We start from the raw sequence: 20,644 nt of genomic DNA, 5'->3' as shown, positions 1-20,644 counted from the left end.
CAAAACTTAAATTTTATGGATAATTAGCCTAATAGTTTTTTCTGTCAAGATTTTTGGTATAAAATGTATTGCATTACCTTTAATGAAATCTATGTAAAGTTTGTTTTATTCAAAAATAAGTTAATTACGACGAAATATGAACCATAAAATCACATAAAACAAATGAATCAAGAAAGAGCCATCCATGCTTAACAAATAGCTTACAACTGAAGTTACATTCAATTAAATTATTTTAAAATTAGGCTATATTTCTTTACATTTTTGTTTTATGTAATTGCTTGAATCAGGATTCGTTTCTATTGTGTTTATAAAATGAAGAATTCCACCACAATTCATTTGCCAGGTAGATGAGTATGAACTGAAGATTTCCTGAAAACAAACTCATGTGTGCCACCTAGTGGGAGAACAAATCTGATCTTATACAAAGTATTGCATCTCACAACTGGTTAACTTTCAAAACTGCACAGTTTCTGTGTATTCTGTTTGTCTTAAGAAGAAAGTCTGTATCACTGTTGCTCTTCGATGACAGACGAGCTCAAAAATAGCTTTTGATCCTTGTGGTCCATGAACTGGAAAGTGTTTGATGCTGCACACAAAGAGTCTAATAAATCTTTATTTCATCTGCTTCTATGGAGTTTAAAAGTAATATCTAAACAATGTTCAGAAATAATGGCCACGTAAGTAGCAATTTAATTATTTTTTTGAAAATTGCACCTCCAAAAATGAAAATTCTGTCATTTATTACTCAGCCTCATGTCGTTCCAAACCCGTAAGACTTTGGTTCATCTTTGGAACACAAATAAAAATAATTTTGATGAAATCGGAGCGATTTCGGTCCCTCCATTGACAGCTATGCAACCACCTTGACACTTAAAAGATAAAGAGATTGTAAAACTAATCCATATAAATCAAGCGGTTTAGTCTAAGTTTTCTGAAGAGACTCGATCACTTTATATGATGAACAGATTGAATTTGGGCTTTTATTTACTTATAAATATTGATCAGTGAACATAAACAGAAGCTCAACTGAACCTGCTTGACACGCAAGAATGAACCTCATTGGTTCTCGCTGAAGCTCAAAGGTGATGCGTAACACAAGAATGAATCTCATTGGTTCTTGCTGAAGCTCAATGGTGATGCGTAACACAAGATTTAATCTCATTGGTTCTTGCTGAAGCTCAATGGTGATGCGTAACATAAGAATGAATAGGCTTGTTTGAGATGAGCAAAATCTGCGCAGAACCGATCACCGGTGATCAGCGCAAGATGCATGCCGGTTAGAAATGTGTCCGAGTGCGGTCCGCCTGGCTCTGATGCCATGCTGACGTATGTCAAAAAACTCTCGCGAGCGCAAGGCGCACGTGTCGGATTCTGCAGTCGCGCGCAGTTGCTCTCCACCGACTGCGCTGATTAAAAGCATGATGGGAAACGACTTGCTGACGACACAGGTTGATGCTCATTGGTTTAAACAACCATGATGTAGTGTTCTTTTTTAAAATGTTTGATTTTAAAACTCTGATATCATGTTTTATGTGTATAAATTATGTGTGAATATTCCCAAACTCTCTCTGACAGTGCGATCTCTATATGGATTATGTGATTATGTTATTTTTATTTAAAAAAATATAGAAACATATGTCTGTATTAAAGAAAAAAAATATATATTGATAAACACGTATTTGGAATGGGATTAAATAAGTGCTTTGGGTGTCTTGTTCATTATCTATTTATTTTCAAATAAAAGCAACAGAACTTAAATTACATCCAGTTTATTAGCAACACTGTGCACGAGCGTGAATCCCGTGAATCCCGCGATATCCATCTTTGATCTCACAGGTGTCAGATCCACTGAGAGAAGAGAAAACTGTCCGGCCTGCCTGCGCTTTTTTCACTCCTCCATTCACTGCAGCCGCCTACTCTCGCATACATTTCAGGCGAGGCAAGGCGCATCTCAAACAAGCCTAATCTCATTGGTTCTTGCTGAAGCTCAATGGTGATGCGTAACACAAGAATTAATCTCATTGGTTCTTGCTGAAGCTCAATGGTGATGCGTAACACAAGAATTAATCTCATTGGTTCTTGCTGAAGCTCAATGGTGATGCGTAACACAAGAATTAATCTCATTGGTTCTTGCTGAAGCTCAATGGTGATGCGTAACACAAGAATGAATCTCATTGGTTCTTGCTGAAGCTCAATGGTGATGCGTAACACAAGAATTAATCTCATTGGTTCTTGCTGAAGCTCAATGGTGATGCGTAACATGAGAATGAATCTCATTGGTTCTCGCATGTCAAGCAAACATGCTTGAGCTTCAGTTTACCACAACGAATATGTTTATCACAAGTTAATGAATGTTTATATATGAATAAAAGCCCAAATTCAGTCTTTTCATCATAAAGTGATTGTGTCTCTTCAGAAAATTTTGGACTAAACCACTCGATTCATATGGATTAGTTTTGACATTTTTATGAACTTTTTGAAGCGTCAAAGTGGTAGTTGCGTAGCTGTCAATGGAGGGTCAGAAAGCCCTCATTTTTGTTCTGAAGATGAACGAAAGTCTTACGGGTTTGGAACGACATAAGGGTGAGAGATTAATGAAAGAATTTTCATTTTTGGGTGAACTATCACATTAGGACATTTATCTTTAAATAGAGCCTTTGGCATAAAGGGTGGTTTAAAATTGAGTCAAGAACGCTAGGCTTCTATATAAAACCCTATTAAACATTTTTTTTTCTGTGACCATTTTTTACTTTAGTCCAAGTTTGCACTTTGTTGTCAGCTTGTCATAATGTCTGCAGTGCACCTGCCTTTAACTTGCACCTACTTTCATCCACAATTAACCTGGATAAGTGCACACTGAAATTTAATAACAATAAACAGATGTAAAGTTAACTTGTCATTTATTTAAGAAATATTCATCATTGTTACAGTCCATTTGATAGCTGTCCAGAATGCAGCGCATTGTGAAAATCAGAAGAAAAATAATTTAGAATACTTGAATTATATATTGTGTTGTGGGAAAGTTAAATTAACATAAAATGCAATGATCTAATGCATAGTTCCTTCATGAGCAAAAATTGGGAGTTTAGTTAATTTTTTATTTTTATTTTTTTTATTGCCTATCCATCCCTGGTGTGCTCTTCATTAAATATCATCCTTATGAGCAGCAATTTGGCCTGTGCGATATTGTTCAACAAAATCAGAAATGAATGCTGAAATAATTATCAGTGGAGTGAAACAATCTCAAGTGTCTTATTTTCAGTTAAAAGTAACAATCAGCAGTCCTCTTCACCATCCTCCACGAGAGGAATTTCTGCAAAACACAAAGGAAAACATTGGTCATTGGTGTGATACAACAGTGTGTTATACCACTAGGTGGCAGCAGCCTTACCATCTGCAATGTCTATGCTTGGGCTTGTGGAAGCGGTCTCTTCCATAGAGGTGATGGCATTGGTTTTCTCAGACATGTTATTTAGTCCACCAGCGTGCGAGGAAGATGGGTGTATGCCTTGAAAATATTCTGATGTGTCCGAGATGCTGTCGCAGGTCTCGGCCTCACCAGTGTCCAGCGGCACACTGTTCTGACTCCCTGTATGCCCGGGATATGAAGGTGGGTTTTGTTCTTCTGAATGCTGTGAGCTCCCCAGACCAGCAGGGGGCAGATCGTTTGGGGGCTGACAATAAGTGCCACTAACAGCCTCTTCATACGAGGGAAGTGGCACAGCAACACCGTCTACAACCAAGATGTTTGGATCCCGGCTTTCATCTAGCTCTTCACTGAGAAAGGAAAAAAAACTTTTTAATGAGTAATCAAAAAATGATCAAACGACACTGTGATTATTATGTTGGCTGTACCTTGGGCTTTGCTGGGATTTGCATTTGAAGTGGAACATCTTGGCTGTGATCACCAAGAGCAGGGCTACCAGCACACTTGTGGCCGTACAAGCCACTACTTTCCATGTGGTTAGTAGGGAGTCTTGAAAACCAGGCCAGGATGTCTCTATGGAGGGGAATTTTTTTTTACTTATTAACATACATCCAAGTTTAAAGGGATAGTTCGCCCTAAAATGAAAGTTAAGTCCTAAATTACTCACACTGGTGTTGTTTTAATGCCCATATGCCCTTCTTTCTTTTATGGACCACAAAAAGAGAATAAAAATATAATAGCAATGAATAGCGACCAGCATCAAGCTTTTAAAAAAGACTCAAAAGTATCACGGAATGATCCCGTGCGATATGTGTCATATATTCCAAGTGTTCTGGGGGCATACGATATAAAAATTTGATGTATTATTTATTGAAAAATACCAGTCACTGAAAGCAGTATTGGCCGATAAAACCGATCACCGAATTAAATAATACTATGTGATAAATAGAGGGTTTTAAATAGTAAAGCATTTATAGCTTTTAGACTGGGGTTATTTAGCTATTGTTAACAACATTGTATTTTAAGTATTAAAAAATTAAGAGATGTATGGAAGCTTATGAGTAGCAATATTCAATTTGATATGTAATATGCAAAATGACAATTCAATATGTAAAATGGCAATGCATTTCTGTAATTACATTTACATTTTCCCATACATTTGTGCAACGTTTGGTGCAAAATGAAAATGAAAATGCAATTATATAATTTACATTTGCCATTTCATACACTAGGTTTAATATGTAAATTGAATACATATTTTAACGCTTTATAAGTTGCAAAATGAAAATGAAAATGTATTACAGAAATGATTAGATATGTGTAACATGTTCAAGCAACAACTGTTGCAAAATGATCATTCAAATGTTATTTTTCTCAATTGCATTTACACTCACAGTCAAGACACTTACGATTGCATTTTCATTCAATGTCCCGCAATGTATGTAGCAAAATTCAATGTGCACATTGAAAATGCATTCCGAGCAGATCACGTCTGTCTCCGCCCCCTCCCGCCATGTCAATCACTGCGTGAAGGCGGGGCACGGGCACGTTAACAGGTAAACATAACGTGCTTTTTGAGATGTTGGAAACATGGCGGCGGCAGAGATAATACGGGCGTTAAATACACTAGCAGATGAAGTGGAGCGTGAACAGATAAGGCAGACAATTCTCCCAGACGTTCCAACAACGTATTTGTTCTATCACCTACATACGCGTAACAATCTTCGGAAATACTACCGTTTCTCTGTTCACGCTCCACTTCATCTGCTAGTGTATTTAACGCCCGTATTATCTCTGCCGCCGCCATGTTTCCAACATCTCAAAAAGCACGTTATGTTTACCTGTTAACGTGCCCGTGCCCCGCCTTCACGCAGTGATTGACATGGCGGGAGGGGGCGGAGACAGACGTGATCTGCTCGGAATGCATTTTCAATGTGCACATTGAATTTTGCTACATACATTGCGGGACATTGAATGAAAATGCAATCGTAAGTGTCTTGACTGTGAGTGTAAATGCAATTGAGAAAAATAACATTTGAATGATCATTTTGCAACAGTTGTTGCTTGAACATGTTACACATATCTAATCATTTCTGTAATACATTTTCATTTTCATTTTGCAACTTATAAAGCGTTAAAATATGTATTCAATTTACATATTAAACCTAGTGTATGAAATGGCAAATGTAAATTATATAATTGCATTTTCATTTTCATTTTGCACCAAACGTTGCACAAATGTATGGGAAAATGTAAATGTAATTACAGAAATGCATTGCCATTTTACATATTGAATTGTCATTTTGCATATTACATATCAAATTGAATATTGCTACTCATAAGCTTCCATAGAGATGAGAAAGTATCAGGAATTGACAACTCTATTTATTGGCAACATAATGAAGGCGATTAGGAACAACTTATAATAAAACATAATATTATAATAAAACATAATAAAAAAACAAACAGTCTTTATCAACAAAGTAATCAATTGTAAAACCACTGTATAAATTAAATATAGATTAATCCTACTGAATTACTAAAGAGCAGTGAGTGATTTTCTCTTGTCTTTTCTTGTTTGATCATTAGTGACAGACGGCAGAAGGAATATTAGGCTGCTGTCACTTTAAGACTTAATGCACGGATCCAACATACTTTTCCACGTGTGACTTATTTCCCAACTCTTTATGTTCACTTAAGACATAACCGACTGTGTTCAAGCGAGCACTCACATTTTGACTTTTCTGTTTTTAACCATTTAGGCTCGAACCCGAACCCGAAGTCCAAAGTTCACTTTGCTTGTCCGTGTTGTCTAAATACTGTTTTAATTTTTAATATGTGCCATTGTTTTGTCTAAAGATGCACACTGGTAATGTTGTTTTTCTGAGGCATGTTTATAAACTATGACTTAAATGTTCTAATTGAACTAAGGCCTAATCCTGGCTTAATCTAAACCCTGTCTGTGAAACCAGGCCCTAGTTTCTTCTCATTGCTGTATGTTGCTTTCGTTGCAATCTCTGCTTTCCACAAAAGATGTTGCAAATTTATTGTTCTTTTCAGACACTTGGTAGAACTGCCAGATATTAATGTAGTGAAGCAATTTTAGGTGCGTATAGAAAAATTGTCTCACGAGTTTGGCATCATCGGCTCTTCTAATCAAACTACCATATATAAATCTATTATCGGCCGATAGCAATCAGCACCCATAAAAATTCTCCTTTTGTGGTCCATAAATGAAAGAAGGGGATACGAATATTGTGTTTAGGATATGAGTGAAAATTGAACACAAACTTAAAGGAATCAGATAAACAGAACAGAATGAATCTATATAGATACTGTATATCTTACTGGCATCAAACTTTTTAACGGTATTATATATATATATCCTGACCAAAGCTGCATTTATTTAATAACAAATACAGTAAAAACAGTAATTTTGTTAAATATAATTCAAAATAATTGTTTTGCAACTGTTGATGGCAAAGCTGAATTTTCAGCATTATTACTCATTACTTTGTACACCATACAAATCATTCTAATATCATCATATTTGGTGCTCAAGAAATATTTTTTATTATTAGTGTTGAAAATGGCTGTGCTGCTTAATATTTTTGTTGAGACCGTAATGTTGAAGAGAACAGAATTTACTCGAAATATAACTTTTTGTAACAGTAAAAAAAAAAAAGATTGACCAATTTAATTCAAGTCCATTTGTTTCAAAATGCATTATAAATGCATAATTAACTCATACACATATCAGTTTTATAAATTTCATAAAACGTATTTAACATGAAAGAGAAATGCTCCTAATTATTTCTCATTGCACATTCTCTGTGCTAATGTGCAAGCTTGATTAGACTAGGTTGCTCCAGGTAAAAATGTTTGTAATCTTTTATGGAAACTGACGTCCACCTTACCATCTTTGATGCAGTAGAACTGCAACTGTGGGAACCATTGCCCGTACTGGCAGGTGATGTACTTGTAGTCATTCGCTAGAGAGTAGCCGGGATAACAGTAGTATTCTACGACCGTCCCATGAATGTAGCGGTCGCATGGTTGTGGGTGGCACATGTAATCTCCATGTTCTATCATCGGGGGTAAGGAACAAGCTGCAAAAACATCAGAGACCGAGAGAAAGACATCTGACACCGAGAACTCATTTCCTCTTCCTGAGTCCCACACCACATTTTAATGTGTCCCTGTATTTGTTTACAAACACTTCAAAATAACACTATTACATAGTTTTCTGTTTACATTACTACAGGTTTTCTTAATCCAATTTTTGCAAGTAGCTTTCAAAAGCTTACATATATACCTTAAGAGTTTATTACGCAGACCAACACGGCCGAAGTATACTTTGTGGTTAAGACTATATACTGTAAACCATTAACTAAGGGTACGTTTACAAGACAATGTACTAAAAACTGAAAAGCTTTACTTTTTGCTTTTCAAGCCCCGTTCATAAGGTTTCTCGAAAACGACTAAAAACGCTGTATTATTCATGCCAGGCCAGTAGTCGGCGATGTCAGTTTGTAAAGAAACACTTCGCGCCTATATACTGAACACATAACACGCATGCGCATGGCATCACCGTTTTCACAAATTCATTTTTTTGTAGTTTACACATACACGATAACCGTATCGTTTGCATCAACTTGCACTTTGAAATCCGTTTTCAAACGTCTGCATCTTCAGGCCCATAACGCAGTTGTCGTGTAAAGAACGGCCAAAACGCATACAAATTTTAAGTTGAAAACGGTGACATATAAAAGTTTTTAAGTTTTCAAGAGTACTAAAAGTGCAATCATAAAATAATAATAATTCTAAAAAGATAATAATAAAGCACATTTTGATCCAGCTCAAAACTGAGAAATGATTTAATGATATGTACCCTCCACATCAAGGCACCGGGGTGGCGTGTCCGACCAGATGAGGTTATACATGCATTCCAAAAGTTCAGGACCCTCCAACTTGTAACCAGGAAAACACTGGTAGTGGACTACAGTTCCAACAGGCACAGAGAACTCTGTTTCCGAGATGTTCATGTAACTGTGTGGAGGTATCAGCGGCCGTAGACAGCCTGTGGAGACAGAGGAGCGCATCAAACCCACATCTTAAGTGCAGGACATCATCTCACATGATGAACATTTTTGAAATAGGCAGATTTGTTGACTTGCATCAACCTTGACAAGTTGGCTGATTATCCCACGTCCCATCGGCCTGACATACTGATTCCATAGTTTCCGTGTCAGGATACCGGATCTGAAATCCCTCATGACAGCTAATAATGAGGCTGTCGCCAGGCCTGTACGTCTTATTTGTGACATGGGCATCCTCGATGAATGGAGGAAGACAATCTTTGACAGATAGATTCTCCAAATAAATAAACGTTGAAACATTTTTATACAATTACAGATGAAACAGTAACAATGATTGAGTTACGGAACGGAAGTATGTAAGATTGAGTAGCCTCACCTTCTGAAAGGCACACTGGTTTAAGGCTTGGTTTCCAGCCTACAGATCCATTGTGGAAGCGCGTGCAGATAATCTTGGCCGGCCCCTTTAAGCTATATCCATCAACACAAGAGAACCTCGCCACTGAGTTTTCGAAGAACACACCACCGTTGTTTGGAGTTCTGATTCCGTGCTTAGGAACACCGGGATCTTTGCAGAACTGCCCCACTAAAAGTGCACCGGGAAGAACCAAAATCATGCATTTAAAGCAAAGAAGATTTTATGATTGTCTTGGATCCTAATGTCTGTAATTTGATAGTTTTTTGTTCCATACCTTTCAAGCTGTAATATACTCTTGTATATCTCTGCTATGAGAGTATTTCAGAAATCTACTATTTGTACAAAATCGCCTCCCCACCACCCCCACTTTATTGTAAGCATTTCATTAAAAATGGTTAAAAAACAGGAAAAATGTAACATAAAATAAAAAATTCTGACACTGGCTGGTCTAAGGTATATGGAAGCTTGTTTCCACCACAGAATAAAAAACTTTAATTGCGAATTATCTCACAATTCTGACTTTTTTTCCTCTCAGATCTGCGAGTTTAATCACGCAATTTCGTAAAAAAGTTAGTTTTTTTTATCAGAATTGAACTTTATAGCTCAAAATTGCGAGTTTATATCTCACAATTCTGACTATTTTGCCATTCTGACAACTTTTCTCAGAATTGTGAGACATAAACTCGCAATTGCAAAATTATATCACTATATTCTGACTATATCTCACAATTCTGACTTTTTTGAGGTAATAACTCGCAATTGCGAGTTAAAAAGTCATATTTGCAAGTGGGAATCACAAATCACAATTGTGAGAAAAAAAAAAGTCACTTCCATACAGGTATGAAAAATTGTTTCAGCTTATTCAGATGATAGCAGTTTCATCATTTAACATGCTATATGTACACACATTAAATCGTAAACAACAAGATGGAAATTAGTTAGCCTATCTCTTTCCGGAATCTATCTTTTCTTAAAATTGTTATTTTCCTTTATATTTTAAATATGGTCTTACAAAAACTTCTATCACCTCAGGAGGGTGTTGAGCGCATGATAGCATTTTGTCACCCGTATTTTTGTTGGGTGAAAGTGTTAGTGTTACAACTCATCCCGTGTTACAACACTCCCCTGTAGTCTCTCCAGCATCACACTATCAATATATAATTTCCTACATGAGAAAACACTTTTCTGCTGAGATGTTAATTTTACTCAATGGGTATGGAATTTTATGAGTGTGTTTTTTACTTGTTTTGAATTTTCTGCTTGGTCATGACCAAAGGTTATTCAATATACAACAGGCAGCTGGAAAACATCGTCATTAGTGACTGTTAAGGCATAACAGAACAAAATGGGCCAGGGGGCTTTCGACAATTTCAGAGTGTCCCGTTATAGTACACAAGGGATGTCCTGCGTCCTCATCATATTCCCAAATCCTTATCACTTATATAATCGCAGCATTTAAGCAGTTCTCTTACCTACTGTGTTAACCGGGAAGGCGGTGACCAGAAAAGGAAGAAGGAGGAGGAGGAGGATGATCGAGAGGATAATCTGGCCGTAGACAGGATGTCCAAACGCAGATTTCTTGCCTTCTTTATCGCCATGATGAAACATCTTTCATTGAATGAAATTCATCGGGTCACAATGCTCTGAAATGATGATGACAACGACAAAAACTAGGTAAAACGTGAAAATATTAGGATTGCATCATGGATTTTCAACCCTGCAGAATCTCCTCGCCGACGCGCAGAACATGATGACCAGTAAATCCCCATATCAATTTGTAAATACCAAAATAGTCTTTTCGGGAACGCGTGTAGGGCATATCCGCCACGCATTATTATGCATTATGTCTTCTGCAGCTCAGACGGCTCGCGCAACATATCAATGCTGTTTAAATGTACGATGGTCGAGATGATGATGAAAAATACGTCATAAGCGTCACTAGTTTACCTTACCCGGTTGAAAGCCAAGGTCTAATGATGACGCTAATGCTGTTTAAAAAAAAAGTTCTCGTAGCCTACTGATTTTGTTTTTCTTTTCTGTTACCTACCCACTGATGTCGTACTTTGAAAATCAGTTTCGTCGGAGTTTCTCTCTCCCTCGAGCTGATCAAGCTGATTCAATGGAGTAATGAGGTTACTTCTGCTGTTGTGGGAAAGTCTCTCGTGGTGTAAGTAGGCTATAGCCTATCTCGTGATGTGTAGATGAATTATTATACAGGTCAAAGTACCTGTGTGGAGAAACATAAAATGAGCAATAGAGAAACAACTAGGCCTAACTGCTAAAAGAAAGAGCAAGAATACATTTGAAAGGATGAGCATGTGATATGAACTGATCTCCCTAAATAAGGTTTAAAAAAGACATTACATTTTGGTGATGCACAACTTTGATTTACACAAGTAAATAGCCCATATTAACAGCGGCCAATGCATTTTGTTCATTTCAGAATTGAACATTGACAAATATGAAAACTGTCATTATTTATTAGCGAATTACATAATATCACAGATAGGCTATAAAAAGCATTCACAGATGATATTATCGTTTTATCTTATGCATTCAAGGTAAATGTGTAAATATCAGTAAAATTCAATAGTTAGCTGATAATGTAGGCTACTAATATTACAATAATATAATACAAATGAAGAGAACAAAGCTTGACCACTGAATGCATGACTCAGATTAAAGTTTTGGCTGAATTAATTAAATTTATTCACTATAGAAATCATCTTGTGTATCATGAATATCAAAAGGACTAAAAGAATAACAAGCTGCATTTATTTATATTTGTTTTGCAAATTATGTCATCAAAGTGTATATTCATCTTTGATGCAAGAATATACTCATAGAGGCATTTTCATTTTAAACATCAAAATCAACTTTTGAAAATTACAATAACAGGAAAAAAACATGTATTCCCAACTTCCTGCACAGAAAAACTTTAGTCAAGTCAAGTGACCTTTATTTATATAATGCTTTACACAGATTGTTTCAAAGAATCTTTACAGTAATAATAACAGGAAAAGGATTCAATGATGCAATCAGAGATCATTTCGGCTGTACAGCAGCTCTAAAAGAACATAGTGTCATTGTTCAGCTGAAGCCAGTTCAGAGTTTATTCAGTTCCATTGTAATATCATCAATTATTCAATCAGTTCATTTAATATATAAACCAGTTCTGCAGAAAAACAGTGATGTCATCATCCAGCACAGTTCAGTTCTCATCCAATAGTGTCAGTGCAGTCAGATCAATAATATTGTTGAATATTAAGTATCCCCAACTAAGCAAGCCAGAGGTGACTGAGAGGAACCCAAACTCCATCAGGTGACAGAATGGAGAGAAAAACCTGTTCCTGAAGATCGGATTCATCACACCCGTATGGAGACGAAGCAGCAGAGTGTCATGTGCAGGCCTACATATATATTCATGTCTTTATGGCATGCTAAGATTGCTGATGAAATCATTTTTAATGGATTTTGCTATGAGAATCTTTTAAAGCATTACTGCCAGAAAAAAACATATTTTTCAAGAACAATTTTAAAGCTTCAATGCATTTTGAAATAATATAGGCCTATTTGTAACATAACATTTCTATTTTAGGGACATTTAACTGTCATTCAAAAGTGCAATCCTTCAGAGAATGTGTATAGTCACAAAGAATATTTCTTGACGTAGGCTATAGCTACACAAAGAGACATTATCAACTTTGAAAAAAAGAAAAGAAAACACGGTTATGTAGCAGTTGTCATTCCCTTGGACACACTTCCTTCAAACTCTTCATAATCTGGTGGATTGCATTCCTGTACAGTTGGTTTACTACCGCGCTTTCCGCGCAAATAATACACAAGTACTAATAGAGCAAAAGCAGCTACTACTAGGAATATGATCAGCCCAACATATTCTCCTGGGGTCGTCAGGCCCCCCCGTGCTATATAATTAGGGGACGGTGTTGTGAATACTTGACCATTAAATAGGCCTAAACTAAGTTCGAGAACGCATTCACTTCCATTAACGAGGATAAAGGGCGGATAGCATTCACATCGATAACTTCCTATCGTATTCATACACTTGTGAGCGCAGTCATGATTTGAGTCACATTCATCTATATCTTCGCAGGTTTGTTCGCTTCTAACAAAGCCATCCGGACACCAACACGCCGTCCCGCCATTCATACACAGCGCTTCACAAACTGTTGTTGCGCAATAGAAGTCACAGCGGCGTGGATCCCGTGCATTAGGACGGAATCGCTCCATACACGAACACCTGTATCCCGTTCCCATAGGAATACATTTATGTTCACAGGGTGCATACATACATTGCGCATTGTCCAGTATGACCACACTTCCTTTGCAGAGATCCCCCCGAGGGTCCTCACACAGAAATCCATCCAGTTTTTCTGCGCATGGTTTCACAGTCAATCTTCTGTCGCTGGAGATAGACACGCAGAGGGGAACGCACGCCGTTTCTGCGCTCTCTAAGTTCGTCAACTCCGTGGCCATTTCTCTTTCGCGTAATGCACTCGTATTACTTGAGCACTCATCCTTTGGAAAATGTTGTCCTATCCAAAAGTGTCCGATCATGTTATCAAGAAGAAAACCGAAAACTTTGTCAGATGCTGGGGAAAGAATCCCCAGTTGTTGGATAGACAATTGACCGCCCCGTTCTCTGCAATTCTCTTGAGCCGTTTGAAAGTCCGCTGGTATTTGGTAGATGTTTGCACAATGTTTTAAATTACTTGAGCAAGCACAGCTATGCCCCAATCCAGCACAATACGAAATGAACACGATGAAAATCAAAATCGTGTGTCCATAAGAATCCATCTTGATTTCAAGAGGTAGCTACATCAACTTGAGCTGCATGAGGATAGTCTATATGGCTTTAAAAGCATTGCATATTCATAACTTTAGAAAACCCATTACAGAGATAGGCCTAAAGGTAAACATAGGAAGGAAACCCCGCCTGAGGGAGCCGAGAAATGCCCCAAAATGACGGGTCACTGTTTGTTCTTATAAATGTGATGCACGTATACGCACGCTCCGAGAAATGCACCAATGACAAAGACCTTGAAAATTACGCATGAATAATTGTGGTCCCACCGAGAATGTTCACAGTTAACGATTCATTCCTTCAGTCAGTCACTCGCTCGCTCGCTCGCTTACTTCCTCACGTGGCCTGCTCTTTCGAAAACATTTCATTAAAAAAAGTAGCAGGGCTAATCAATTCTGTTCCTGAACGGTCACGAACCGGAGATTTTAGTTTCAACCCCAATTAAACACACCAGAACCAACTAGAATAAACTGTTTTTAAAATAGAAAGATTTCAGGTACAGTTAAAGGTATATTCAAGTATAAAAAACTAGCTTCTTAAAGTGCAAACATAATATATAAATAGTAAACTACAAGTATAATGAAAGACAACTTACAAGTATAGGCCTACTTGCAGTATCAAACTAACTAGTTTACTGAGAGTATACTTCAAAGTGAACTTTGATAAGCTAAAAAAAGTGCTACAAGTACAGTATTTGACTAGCCTGGGAAAACCCAGACCCTCTCAGTTGTAACTGAGTAAGGGTCTGGCAAAGCTCCATAGACAATTCATTTCCACAGGGGCGTCACCAACGGACGTCGGAAAGATCTAAAACCAATCAGAGCGATGAATGACATGACGTATGCAGAGCGACGGAGAAACATCTCGAGACTCTCAGCAATTCTCTGTTTGTGTTAACGAAAATGACCATTTTTAATCGCTTGAAACAGACGCGATAGCTGATTCGAACGAGTGATGTTGTGATGTTCCACGGCGGCATCCATGTCTGTAATGTACAAAATCTGCGTCACCGTCTCTGCTCTGTCGTCATCGTGTAAAACGTTTCTGATTGGTGCCGCGATTTCGGCGGATTAGAAATGGGTTTCAATGGGCTCTTTGCCAGACCCACTTGCAGAGCAAATCTAAATTTGCCGGAAGTGGTCTGGGTTTTCCCAGGCTAGTATTTGACTAGAAAACTATAAGTATACGTTCACTTATAGTATAGTAGTAGTGTACTCAAAGTTTACTGTTACACTTAAAGTATGCTTAAAGTATACGTTTATACTACAAATTAGTCCCAGGTAGCATAGAAATAGTACACTTACAAGTATACTTCTATTTCATTGATCTTAGTATACTTACTAAAGTATAGGCTACTTAAAAATATACTTGAACTTTACTTAATAAAATGAACGAGGTATACTTATTTTTTGTTAGGGTATAGCCCTGTCGAAGAACAAATCTTTAGATCACTGAAAACAGTTAGATGTAGCTTTATTTGTTCTACCAGACTTACAACAATACACACAGAGTACTTAAAAACAACAACAACAACAGCAAAATTATTTATATATTTACATTTAGTGATGTTTGTAAACAGGTCTAAGGCTTGGGATAGCTTTATTTTTTTAAAGTTAATTTCAGCAATTTTTCTATACCCTACATTCTTGGCTATAACAGATTAATCCATTGTTTTTCCATTGCCAGAAAGAAATAAAGTTCGCTGACAAAACATTGCCCTTTTGTGACAACATGTTCAAATTGTTTCACGATGGGTCCTGTACAATTAAATATTATTTTATAGGCTTTACAGCAAGACAATTATCAAACAAAACAATAAAACAGAAAACAGGCAAAAGACAGAAACTGTATTTAATAAGGTAAATGGTTAAACAAAAGTTGACATCACATATAACTTTCACAGGAAAATGTTATAGGGTTTCTAATCAAAATATGACTTTCTGTTACAAAACAGTGCATTGATTTCAAACATGTCCTCTGTAGGACTCCAGGACTTAAATCATGTTTATCGGGCATTCTGGGAGACACAACAAGTGAATAGGGAAAGACGTTATATAAAAGTATTCATATGAAATATTAGATATTATGAAAATGTTGCCAATTATTTCTCCCATTATTATACTCCTGTTTTCATGTTGCCCCAAGAACACATTAATATGCAAATCAGATACAGTGAATAGATAAATTATTGAATGGGACTTCCCATTTATGGACATTTCACCCATATTGCATAAAGCAAATTGGTATATCGATTCATTCCGTTATTTTTTCATAACATAGGTGAGAATCATCTTTATAGGTTAAAAACAATCCTGACCTAAAAAAAATAGATTAGGCCTAGTGAATGAGTAAAAAAAGCCCTTTTTTCAGTCTTTTCTTTTTTCTAAACAACCGAGGCCTGTCCACAGAGGAGATAGCATAACATATGAATCCCCCCCTTTTTCCCCCTTTTGATTTTATTATAGGCTAATGCTCTAAACAATGTTATGAAATGAAAAAAAACAATACATTAAAAAAAAACTAACTTTCTAGATAACAATATATCTCTGTTAAATATGATGCTGACAGAAAATAAGTATTCACACTTGGAATAGTTACATTTTTTATTATTCAGTTGAATGTTGCTTTTTTCCGTTCTTTGTCCAATCCAGATGAAACCCAGCAGTAGTTGTCAGCGGTGGTATTTTTCAAAGTGGCTTTTTTTGACCGTTTCCATAAAACGACAGATATGACCACAATGAGCGCAACCAATGGAATAACTGAAGCTAAGACGCACACCAATATCCAAGAACTACCGAGCAAACTTTCTCTGCGTTTAGTGGTGTCCGCTTTAGCGTTTGTCTTGTTAAGTGGAGGGGGGTTGATTGTTGTCGACTCAAAACTGACAGGTAAATTACTAAATTTAGTGACGAACTCATCTCTATGAACTGGAGATGGAGTGTTCTGTGCATTCTCAGTGGGATCGTGGACGCAGCTGATGCCATTTTTAGCCAAAACGAAGTTTTCTCTGCATGAACATTTGAAACTACCTACAGTATTGAGGCAGATGTCTTCACATGGTTTATCAAGACATTCATTTATATCTGTACATGTGCCTCTATCGTCTGGTAATGAATCGTAACCTGCGTGGCAGTAACAAGAGAATGAACCCTGCGAATTGAGGCAGCCCTGCGGACACCTTGATTCGGTGCATTCGTCCACGTCTTCACATTTGCCAGCAAAAATCCTGAAACCTGGGTTACACTCACAAAGAAAGCTTCCCGGCGTGTTGTGACACTTGTGTTCACCGCAGATACTCCGATGACATTCATCGATATCAACGCAGCTGATGTCGTCTTCAAACAGCTGAAATCCATCCGCGCATGCGCATGAAAATCCAGTAGCTGTCGGAATACACTTTGATTCGCATGGTGAATTTTCGCAGTTGTTTCTGAGAGCACAACTAAGTTGATCATCCGTAAGATAATAACGTTCTCGACATCCACAACGAACACTTGCTCCAGCAGTCTCCGAACAAAGCTGATCACAGCCTCCGTTTTTACGTGCGCAACTTCTATTATCTCGAGCGCAAAAACGCTCTGAATTTGTCCAGCCAAAAATGCCGTCTTTGTTGTCACAAACTGAGAGAAAGGATTCTGCATCTTCCGACCCGCCGCACAGTATTTCAGCCCATGTCCCGTGTGGTAACATCGCCAACTTTTCACTTTGAGTTTGCGGTTTGTCTAAGAACGGAAGATTGTAATTGACATCACCTGGATTTTCCATCACTATAGGTTTGCACATACCTTTGGATAGAAATTTACACATATAAAACGCTCTGTCTTTACACGAGCCATCTGTCCACTTGAGATCATCAGCCAGCGAAGTCGACACGCACCTTTTCTCCGTGCACGTGCGCAAAGGTTTGTTCTTCCACTTGGAATATTTGGACTCGTTCGGCTCTGACGTCCATCTGAAGCCGTGCAACTCCTCAGTGAAATCAGTGCAGCGTCCTTTCAGCAACACAAGTCCGATCCAAAGTTTAGAGTTAAGGATGCTGTCTTCTGCTGCTAGAAGAGCTGATTTTACGCTCTGAAATTCATTGTCATTTCTCATAGTAACCAAATTGCCACCATTATTGACACAGTTTTCTGAAGCTGTTTCTAAATCCTTTTCCTTCAAATACAACGTGAAGCAAGCCTCGGCTGTGCAGGTTGGGATCACCCGGTCAGTTCCGTCAGCGACAAAAAAGGACAACATCAGAATCAGTACACGCATCATCCCGCCACTTTCATTAATGTTAAAATAGCCTACTTCTCGCTTTTGAGGAGAAATATTCAGTTCATCTCAGAGAATGGAGAAGGAACTCTTCATAGGCATTGCAAGACTCAAACTAATGCATCATGTTTAGTGAATAACCTACAACGGAAATACTGTTTCATTTGTGTCTTCTCAGGGCGAGTTCCTGACGCCAACAAAAAACAACTGACCAGGCTGCTTATTGTTTTGACTACTTTCCCAGATGTATCAGCCTATGGCAGTTCAACAACGTGACACACCAGTCCAATTTTAGATTTAGACTTATATCCATGTTTCATGCTGTCATTCTAATGAAGAATCACATTCACACCATATTAAGAAATATTAATATAGCCTACAGATATGCATTTAGTTTACCATGAGTAATAAGTGCCTTTTGGGGTTGTCAAGTATCAAGCTTAAACAAAAAAAATCTTGATGTTCTTGTGTCATCAAGATAATACTACTACAAATAAATGACAACTGTGAAAGAAAAAAACTCCCGAAAACAACAACAACAACTGCAGAGTAGATGAAAAAGACCTTCCAAAATTCATACATTTTCATTAATTATAATTCACAAATGAAAGTTATCAAAAAGAGAATAAGTTGTGTATTATGTTGTCATTATTTCATTTTCCCCCAACATAATTCTATTGCATATATTTTTAATGAATTACAGTAGCACTTTATTTTACAGTCCTGTTCCCCATGTACATATAATACTAGTTACAATAACTGGGTGCTAACCTGAACCTACCCCTGAACCTAACCTTAACCCATAGTTACCTAATATACCAGTACTTTCTTAGGTAAGTACACTGTAATACACATAAGTGCACATGCAAATAAAGTGCAACCTCAACTACTTTACTGATCTGATGAAATAGTAGGCCTGTATGCAGAGAATAAACTTCCAGGGCTATGGGGCTAGTTGTCACACTTTATAAACACTAAATATATTTTAAAATATATATTTCCACAAATGTAGTTATGGAAAAAGATATAGTTCATTGCACAAACACTGACATTTTGTCCTGATATTTTGGTATATGAACAGCCTTTTATAGATTATTCAGCAGTAAAAACAAATATGAAACAGAAAGATTAATGAAACACCAAAACGTAAAGAAATATCAGTTCTAGGTGTTTGAAACCAACATTCAAAACCACTGCTATAGATAATACATACATTTGTGTAACTAAACTTTTAATTAAAATAGTCACTAACATAAAGTGCTGTGCATGTGACAACCCCGAATTTAACATTTAATACAAACTGCATACTCAGCCACAAAGGTTATGATCTTTTCTATATTGTACACAGAAACAAACACACAACATGTCTTGCCATTGTGTCTGTTGCCTGCCTATTGCTGATAAATCTAGCCATGCATCACATCCTGTGTTTGTGTTGAGCAGGGCAGCGCTTCCATTTGAATGGCAGGAAATGACCTAAGACACCCTTCCGGTGGGCCCTTTAGACCCTTTAGTTGTTGTTTTTTCGTAGACATTGGGAATTGTGCTCTTTCCTACTATTTTGCATTATACCGGGTGTTGGAACAAGAGAAAAACATTGTCTTCACTACATTGATCAAAGTTAGCATAACTGGGATGATAAGGAACTTCATCAAAAATGCAAAGGACATATTTATAACATACAAAAAGGAGGATCTGTTAAAAAGGATGAATACTTATAGTGGGTCATGTCAATGAAGCCCATAATCATAATTAACTCTATCCAAGTTTATTCATATTCCATTTTAGTATAAAGATCAACCCATTGTCTCTCTCCAAATATCTCTCACTCTTAAAAAAAAAAAACAGAAACATCTGCTGTCCGTCCCATGAGCTCTAACTTGTAAACAGACAGTTTCCTTCCTCTTTGGGTATTTTCTTATCAGGGATCTCTGATGGTTGTTTGAGTTTTTATTTTATTTTTATAATACCCTTGTCACACATTTTCATTCAATTTTGCATCTACCTGCTGGTTCAAAAGACTAACAAAGACTAACAATATACAGGGAGTAGCAAATACTGGTGAGCGTAAATATTAAATTCAAAATGTATTTTTTGAATTTCTGCAAGACTCATTAGCCTATCAACAAACAAAACAAAAGTCACCTTGAAATTAAAATTGACGATCAGTCCCGATGTACAAAATCAAGTCCCGCCCTACATTTTTTCTTCTGAGATCTGAGCACCTTCTTTATTTCAGGTGCTGTGTTTGTGTTTTATGATTTCTTCTCTTTTTCTCTGTCTCACAGCTGGCAGGAGAGTCAGTGTGTGTGAGCAGGCCTGACCCTCCTTGCATCTGATGAGGAGAGCTATTATCTTCTTTTATGGATTTTATCGAAACACGGATGTTTTAATCGTTGTTTTAATATTAAAACAGCCATTTTAAGGGCTGTCTCAATCACAAAATCCTCCCAGTGCACTGAAACGTTCATTCCCTAAAAAGTCCCACAATGCACCGTGAAAACCAGGGAGATAGCGTCTGAAAGATATCAGTTCTGCTGTTGTTCATAAACACCAGTACCGGTAGTGATGTTGTACAATGAGGACGTTGTCATGTCGCTGGAAATTGAGTCATCAGTGTC

At 37.2% G+C, this 20,644-nt stretch overlaps 2 protein-coding genes across 3 annotated transcripts; both read right to left on the bottom strand.

The window, feature by feature from the left end:
- Window positions 1–2,884: 2,884 nt before the first annotated feature.
- Window positions 2,885–11,172, bottom strand: susd4 (sushi domain containing 4). 2 transcript variants are annotated; one of them, XM_079632467.1, is made up of 9 exons: window positions 10,989–11,172; window positions 10,414–10,584; window positions 8,903–9,109; window positions 8,611–8,784; window positions 8,319–8,507; window positions 7,345–7,536; window positions 3,856–4,000; window positions 3,392–3,777; window positions 2,885–3,313 (listed from the first exon to the last, which is right to left on the bottom strand). In XM_079632467.1, exons 2-9 carry the CDS (start codon window positions 10,547–10,549, stop codon window positions 3,276–3,278), a joined length of 1,467 nt encoding a protein of 488 aa, XP_079488593.1. In that variant the 5' UTR covers window positions 10,550–10,584; window positions 10,989–11,172; the 3' UTR covers window positions 2,885–3,275. The 2 variants fall into 2 exon arrangements, with proteins under 2 accessions (XP_079488593.1, XP_079488594.1); XM_079632468.1 differs by lacking the exon at window positions 10,989–11,172 and having other exon boundaries at window positions 10,414–10,857.
- A 4,056-nt stretch (window positions 11,173–15,228) lies between these two features.
- Window positions 15,229–19,844, bottom strand: cd93 (CD93 molecule). Its single transcript, XM_079632796.1, has one exon. The coding sequence runs from the start codon at window positions 18,024–18,026 to the stop codon at window positions 16,377–16,379; it is 1,650 nt and encodes a 549-aa protein (XP_079488922.1). The 5' UTR covers window positions 18,027–19,844; the 3' UTR covers window positions 15,229–16,376.
- Window positions 19,845–20,644: the final 800 nt, after the last annotated feature.

Source organism: Phoxinus phoxinus (assembly GCF_949152265.1).
Source record: "Phoxinus phoxinus genome assembly, chromosome: 13".
Lineage (NCBI taxonomy): Eukaryota > Metazoa > Chordata > Actinopteri > Cypriniformes > Leuciscidae > Phoxinus > Phoxinus phoxinus.
Note: the sequence above shows the minus strand (reverse complement) of the source record. Positions and strands in the feature narration are given on the sequence as shown.